At 39.1% G+C, this 8,123-nt stretch overlaps 1 protein-coding gene across 2 annotated transcripts in view; it reads left to right on the top strand.

Annotated features, from left to right (window-relative positions):
- SHROOM3 (shroom family member 3) overlaps positions 1-8,123 on the top strand; it is a 554,962-nt gene that overhangs the window by 312,933 nt on the left and 233,906 nt on the right. For both annotated transcript variants that reach the window (XM_073599747.1, XM_073599766.1), the window contains one exon: positions 3,664-3,744. In XM_073599747.1, the coding sequence (XP_073455848.1) occupies positions 3,664-3,744 (81 nt within the window). The remainder of the gene's footprint in view (positions 1-3,663; positions 3,745-8,123) is intronic.

Genomic DNA, 8,123 nt, shown 5'->3' with positions numbered 1-8,123 from the left:
CTGGTGACCTTGGTGACATCCCTCCATTCTCTTAGTTTGGATGGGTTTACTCTCACTTCCTATTTTGGCTATGGGACAAGAAGTGAAAGGATATCTCCCCAATGGGACACAGATGCCTAAAAAGTGACATGGTTTTAAACCCTCCCTTAATCTATCCAAAATGAAAAAAAAAGTTTTGCCCTTTAGTTACACTTGAAGGATCAGCACTTATGAATATCAAATCAAGACTGCATAAGACAAAAATCAAACTGATTATGAAATTCCAAGGAATTGGTAATGCTTATGCTGCAGTGGTTGGCAAGAGGGGCATCTCTGTATAAGACTTCAGTGGTACAGGCTATAAATGAACATACTCTGTTTACCATGCTCTGTTGTCAGGTTTTTACTGTTGTGAGTTGTAAACTTTTCAATTCCGACTTCAGTGTTGGCTGCATTGGTGGAAACCCAGCTAAGACACTAATGTGACACTAGAATAAAAGCAGCTCTTTCTTTTTTCAGCCCCATCCTTTCCCATCTTCCTTGGACACCTCAAATGGAAAGACCTCTGCAGCTTTTCTCCTCATTGTATCATTTTCTGTCACTACAAAAGTACTTGAGGCTCACTCAATATAGCAAATTGAAGACCAGCAACAACAAGTGTTTCTCAATGAGTAACCATAAGAGCCGGTTCACACGGGGGCGACTTGTCAGGCGACCTAGCCGCCTGACAAGTCGCCTCCCGTTCTGTACAATGGAACCGTTCTAATCGGAGCGACGCAAGTCGCTCTGACTTAGAAGAAAGGTTCCTGTACTACTTTGGGGGCGACTTGCATAGACTTCTATACAGAAGTCGTCTTGCAAGTCGCCGCGGCAGTCGTGTGCAGGTCGCCTCGGTGAGGCGACCTGCAAGTCGTGCCGCTTCTAATGTGAACCAGCGCTAAACACAATTCATTTGTTGCCTTTGAATAATAACAGTTTTATGTTTTGAAGACACACACATTATGTGGGACCAAGGCACTAAGGACATACCTAGGGGTGCATCATCACACTGTCCTGGGTTTACACTACTGCTGTGCAATACGGCGCTCACACGTCCATACATGTGTGCCGTTCTGTACAGAAATAAAGACCACCATTGCTGGAGGAAAGAAGAAAATGAAGAGGACCTCAAATATAAATAAATATATGTGTATGCGCTAAAGGCTATAAATACGTGAACAAAGAATATAATAAATCTATACAATATTAAAAATTATTATAAATTATAAACAGTGTCACACACCTGTGAAGAAAGTGACTATAATCCACAATTGAACATATGAAAAATGGTAACATGCACCATGCAAAAAAAGTGAGAAAAAAAAAAAAAAAAAAATCCTTTAAATGATTAAAAAAATATATAAGTGCTACTTGATAAATAAAGTGTCCGAAACCAATTCATACAAATGAATATATCTCAGTCCAAGCCATTCATAAGAGTATATAAATCAAAGTGCACAATAGTGTCCAAACAAATAGCAGGCAATCCTCATGCTGGTTTTTTTGAAAAAGTGCTAAATATTCCTCATGCTCTTCTTATGAGATGTGCACATTAAGGCATGCTGCAGTGCTCTCCAGTGACCCCCAATGGATAATGCGCTCACCTTAGAGCGTGTGACACAGTAGCTAAACAGTGTCCAAACACGCATTAGAGCCACTCCAGGGCTCACACAGGGTATGCTGGTGATGATCTGTATCTCGCTCAAATGGTGACATATATGAAAGAAAGGAGACTCATAGCATAATACCGCCAGGAATTTATTTGAAAAGCCCTAAAAACAATCCCTCCAGGAGGGTACTCACAATGCTTGGGTGCGTCAGTGCACCATCCTATCCAAAACATGCAATACAGATGAATCCTGTGGCGTGCGGTGCGGTGTTCAATCCTCTGCCTGTCTGTGTGTAGAAAGCTCCGTCCTGCCCCTCCCCTACGCGTCTTCGGCACAGGGTATACGTGCCTTCATCTGGGGGATCTCAAGACTGAAGAAAAGAGATGGAAAAAAAGGTTTAGAGTGGACAGGATGGGGATGAGCTCTGTGCCCAACCTGGAATTAGGCTTTAAGGTTGCTTGTAGGTTAAAAACATCAGAACATATTTTACTTTATAAGCTTTAGAAAATGTAAGCAAAGGAATCAAAATTCCACCCCAGAACAATGTGTACAAGTAAAAGAAATGAACATATTTGACCTACTAGTGACAGTCAGTGACTTGAAGCATGTCATTAACGTCTTAGAACAACGTGAGAATGGGATGGGTGGCATTTAAACAATGAAATGCAGCACATCATTGGTTTGTTATGGTTAATATCAAGCTTGGGGCTAATAAGACTGCATTTCAGCTTGCCATCATTTGTTTGTTCTCGTTAATGTCACAAAATAATAAAATGACCAAATACTGTATACAGTACATACGTTTATAGGGCCCTCAGATTCCTCCTGTATTGAATTGTATTATAACTGTACTCTCTGCCCTCATGTTGTAAAGCGCTGAGCAAACTGTTGGCGCTTCATAAATCATGTGCAATATTAATAATAATATAGTGTAATCTGTTTTTATTAGATGGTCAATGAATAGGTGGCTCAGATCATTGCTTGCCAGATAAGTAATGGTATTTCAGTTTACCATTTGATAATAACTGAAACCGATTAGATTGAAAGTGATCAAACAACATCTTTTTTTTATCATGAAAGGAGCATGTCACATTTGTCATGAGTGATATACATAAAATATCATTTATAATGATTTATTGAATCCCATATTATCACTTGTCAATAGAAGAATGTTTCATAATATACTGTAGTGTATACTGTAGTTTAATCCTGAAACAACATTTGGTTTGTGTTTTGCATGAGCATATATTGTTATAGATCTGTGTGTTCAGAATGTTCCAAGACTCAGCTATAATTAGTAAAGTGTTTTTTATTGGCTGCATGCATTCAGGTCTTGATGACTGTGATGCTAAAATACTACTTTTAGTGCATAGTAGTAAAATGCATGCAAACCATATTATTATGGGATTTGCTCAATAAATGCTGAAAAGTTGTATATTTCTTGTATACGTACTTCTTGGGCAAATGCATCTGTGAAAATGCTTTATGCATTTGTTGGTAGGACTATCCAAAAATGCTGTACTTGCAGTGGTATAATTACCAGTAGAGTGTGGTACCAGTGCATTGCAGGTAGCATGATAGAATTGCAACTGGTGTAACCGTACTCATTCTAGAGGACTTATTTTGGGATCACCAGAGTTTCCTATTATAGGACATTATATTAAGAACCTGGAATTCCAGAATGATGCCACAAATGACAGTTGGCTTCCTATAAGTCTTTATTAAGACTCTTATTAAAGGATAGGAAGAATCTAACCGGTTTTTCTGTGCAACACAAAAAATTCCTTTTACAGATTCTTTGTATAGTTCAAGTCAATATTATCTTTTGGTAAGTTATGGTATCCTGACCACTTTAAATGTCTTTAAATTTTACCAGTACTCTGTATATGAGCCTGTTAGTACATTTATGTGTGCTTTTGTATGTACCTACAACCAAGTGTCTTTTTATAAGAAAAAGTTAAACAACAGCACTGGTCCAAAAAGTGTGGTGCAAGCTTTTATGCTTTCTAACAGAGGTCTTTTTGTTTCTTTTAAGATTATTACCTGTAACTGATAGCAGCCACTGCTTGGAAAAGGAAGCGTTCCTTAACAACTACTCAGGAGCAGCACCTGAACAGTAAGTGATGTGGTTTACTACATAGACTGCTGTTTGATATAATACAATATATTCCTTTTATAGCTAAATGTAGCTACACCAAATGCTTCCATTTACTGAGTGATACATACATAAGAAGGAAAGGCAAATATAAAAACACATTTTATTTAAGTATGTATTCAAAATTATGTATTTTCATTTACTGTAAAAAAAAAAAATGAGTGTTGGGTTTGCAATGTGAGCAAAACATGCTTAGTTGCATTGCAGTCTAAAATCTTCAGAGAACTGTAGGCTGAGTTATTTGGGCAGCCTACAGAAGGAGGAAAGAATCAATAGGAGCATTCTTTCTCAAAGTGTAATCAGTAGGCAGCTGACACAGGAAGTGGTTGCATTGCATCATCTAAAGCTGGCCATATACTGATAACTTTTTTAAGGCTAGTACACACGGGCCAAATGTCGGGCGGCATCATCTGGTTCAATAGAATTCAACTGACTTTCGTCCCATGTGTACTGCAGTCAGTTCGGCCGGCTTCTGTTGAAGGGGCATGACCAAAGAAGGTCTGCCGATCAACGCTCTCAGGCAATGGCTAAGGCTCTGTTTCCACTAGTGCGACTTTTCATGCGACTTGGGACTGAAAAGTCGCATGACAAATTGTTTCCCATGATTTCCAATGAGTACCGTTCATATCTGTGCGACTTCAAGTCGCAGCGACTTCAAAGTAGTCCCTGCACTACTTTGGTCCCACTTTGATGCGACTTGAGGTCCATAGATACAGGCATTGCTTCAAATCGCGGTAAAAAGTCGCGGTAAAATCGCGGTAAAAAATCGCGGCAAAATCGCGCGACTTTGGGGACGCACTAGTGGAAACCTAGCCTTAGACTGCTGACTGGAGTGTTCTGGCGGGGGGGGGGGCTCCCTGTCAGAACACAATAGAACAGTAGGGGAGATCGCTGTACTAACGTCGGATAGTTAGTACAGCGGCTCCTCCTGAGCTGTCAGTTTTTTTTTCATTTAGCCCTGCTGGGTTGAATGGAAAAATAAAACTACTAGTGTGTACTAGGCTTTAGTTTAACCCGTGGGCTCAAAAAAGAAATCAAACAGATAGCTTCATCAATGCTACCAGCACAGATGGACGAATCTCCTGCTGTGCTTATTGTATTCTGACAACCGCCACCGATGACTGTCTGAATACTCAAACAGCGGCTGCATCTTGGACTCAGACATTGTTCAGCCAAAAATTTTCATCTGGCTCTTTTGATATTTTTTAGTCAAAGGATGTAGGCAGAGGGTGGTGGTAACATAGCGAATTTCAAATGTTTTTTTTGCAATCAACCAAAATTTGCATAGTGTATGACCAGCTTTAGTTATACAGTGTGGCAGAGACAAGTGAATCACAAGACTAGCAAAACAGAATAATGAAAAATTTGGCAGATTAAACAGTACATGTTTTTGTAACAAAAATCTGCTATAAATTTGAGATGAATGAAACTTTATGGTTTCGGACAGATATTGTAGGTTTTCTCTGCACCAGTTTACTTTAACTGTCTGTTAGCTACTTTGCTTTTGAAAATGATTTTCACACTACCCTTAAAACCATTTTTGTTAGGGTTGTCCCGATACCGATACTAGTATCGGTCAGGATACCGAGTATTTGCAGGAGTACTTGTACTTGTGCAAATGCTCCCAATGCCTAGTCCAATACTTGGACACTCAGGAACAATTAGTGTGGCCGCGGAGGAAGTTATAATCATGACAGCCGCTATTCCTCCTGTCCCCTCCGTGGCTTTCAGCTGTTTTATTGAAAGCCACACAGGGCGATCAGTGATTATAACTTCCCCCACCGCCACGTCGATTGTTTCTGAATGTCCCCTATATCCTCCCCCAGCTCCCCTCTGTGTCCTTCTCTGTGTTCCTCCATGGACTCCTCCGGTTCCCCCCATCCTCCTCCGGTCCCCCTCTGTGTGCACCTCCAATCACCCCCGTCCTCCTCCGGTCCCCTTCTGTGTGCCCCTCTGGTCCGCTCCTCCTCCTCTGCTCCCCCTCCGTGCTCTGTGTTTACAATGTCTCAGTTTATGAATGGAGAGGAGCCTCTGTCTCCTTTCCATACATCTTCAGTGCAGCTGAGGCTGCAGATAAAGGGACTGGGGAATCTGTGTCCTCAGTCCCTTTCCCTGTCTCAAAGGGAAGATGTCGGGGGTCTGTTTAGACCCCTGACATCTCACCCAAGCTCCCCTATTGTAAAAATAATAATAAATAAAATAAAATAAACACTGACACTGACTGTCCACCCCCCCACCCAAAAAAAGAAAGCATTGTAAAAATATATATATATATATATATATATATATATATATATATATATATATATATATATATATATATATATATATATATATATATATATATATATACATAAATTGTAAAAGATCATTTAAAAAAATGTAAAAATAAAATTGTAAAAAAAAAAAAACTGTCACCTGACATTAGAAAAAAGTATTGGTAAACGGTATCAGGGAGTACTTGAAAAAAGTATCGGTACTTGTACTCGGCCTTAATAAAGTGGTATCGGGACAACCCTAATTTTTATAATTCATAGTTTAAGAAATACTCTGTATTTTTACTGTATGCAATCAGATATGCAGTAAAGGTTTTTAAAAATGCACCTTTGACTTGTTTATTATATAACTTTGTTTTAATAACTAATGATATTAGGGCCTGTTCACACCAACAGCTGCATTTGAATGCAGCCTCTGGTGTGCAGTGTGCAGGCAGCAGTGCCAATGAAGTTAAAGAGTTTTTTTTGTGCAAACTTAGGGGGTTATTTACAAAAGGCAAATCCACTTTGCACTACAAGTGCAAACTACAAGTGCAAAGTGCACTTGAAATTGCACTGAAAGTGCACTTGGAAGTGCAGTCGCTGTAAATCTGAGGGGTAGATCTGAAATGAGTGGAAGCTCTGCTGATTTTATCATCAAATCATGTGCAAGCTAAAATGCTGTTTTTCATTTTCCTTGCATATCCCCCTCGGATCTACAGCGACTGTACTTCCAAGTGCAATTCCAGTGCAATTTCAAGTGCACTTTGCACTTGTAGTTTGCACTTATAGTGCAAAGTGGATTTGCCTTTCGTAAATAACCTCCTATATGTGCAAATATTGAGCTCCGTTGGTTGCAGTGTGGTGTGTAAAGCTTCTCTGCTGCACTGAAAAAGTACAGCATACTGTGGGGTTGATTTACTAATGGAGAGTGCATAATCTGGTGCAGCTTCGCGTAGAGCCCAATCAGGTTCCATTTTTTTTTTGTCAAAGCTTAATTGAACAAACTGAAGTTAGAAGCAGATTGGCTACGAAGGACAACTGCACTCCAAAGAGTTAGTAAATCAACTCCTGTACTTTTTCAGTGCACACAACCACAGTGCAGTGGTATGAACTGGTCTCATAGTGCAAAGCTGCTCAATGCAGTCTCAACACACCTGGTGTGAACAGTCCCCAGAAATATTTTCATTACTGGCCTATGATGGATAAACAAGTGTTGAATAGTTTGGGATTTGCAAGGGGTTAGGCTTTATCTCACCACTCTGTCTTTGCATAAAAGTACATTGCGCAAAAGTATATTCTCACATGGCACTCGGGGAAAGGTATATTAGCACTTTCCAAATTTACAAATTTTACAAATGCAAAAAATTAAAAAATTGACCCTTTTAATTCTTTTTATAATAGTCAGAAGGATTATTTATTACAGTAACAAATTGGGAAAGTTTATTATACTGGCAAGCATTCCCTCTTCAAAGTGTTCACCATGACAGGCTAATCATTGAAGTCACACAAATGGTTCCCAAGCGAACCTAGCCAGAGGACCCGAATTAACACTTGGATGGTCTGAAAGGGGTTAAGGACTTCTTAGTTCTTATCTGTCACCTCTTCATTTTTTTTAATATTTAAATCTTTTGTTCCCTAAAAAGATGGTACACATGTTTTATGCTGGGAAATGTAGGGAAGAACTTTTTCTGTCAAAATAAGTATGCAAAAATATAAAGCAACCATAGGAAAAAAACGTAGTCACAATTCCAATTAAAGTTATCAGAAGTACTAAAATTATGAATAATTACGATTAATTAAAATGATGAAATAATTGAAATGATAAATAATTCCTGCCATCCCATCCCTCACCCTATGAGTATAAATATTGTTAAAAACTTCAGATGCAGAAAAAAATGCCTTTTTTATCTATCCAGATCCACTGTTGCTGAACAATCGTCTCCATCAACAGTCCCCAGTCCTCCAAATTTCAACTATTGCGCATACATTGCCAGGCCATACTAAAGAAAGACCATACTAAGCTTTGCAAATGTATACTGGCTGGAAACTGTTCTCTGTGCGAAGGCTAGATGCATACTTGCT

The sequence above is a fragment of the Aquarana catesbeiana genome, linkage group LG01, assembly GCF_042186555.1.
Source record: "Aquarana catesbeiana isolate 2022-GZ linkage group LG01, ASM4218655v1, whole genome shotgun sequence".
Taxonomy (NCBI): domain Eukaryota; kingdom Metazoa; phylum Chordata; class Amphibia; order Anura; family Ranidae; genus Aquarana; species Aquarana catesbeiana.
This window is presented reverse-complemented; position numbering and strand designations above follow the sequence as displayed.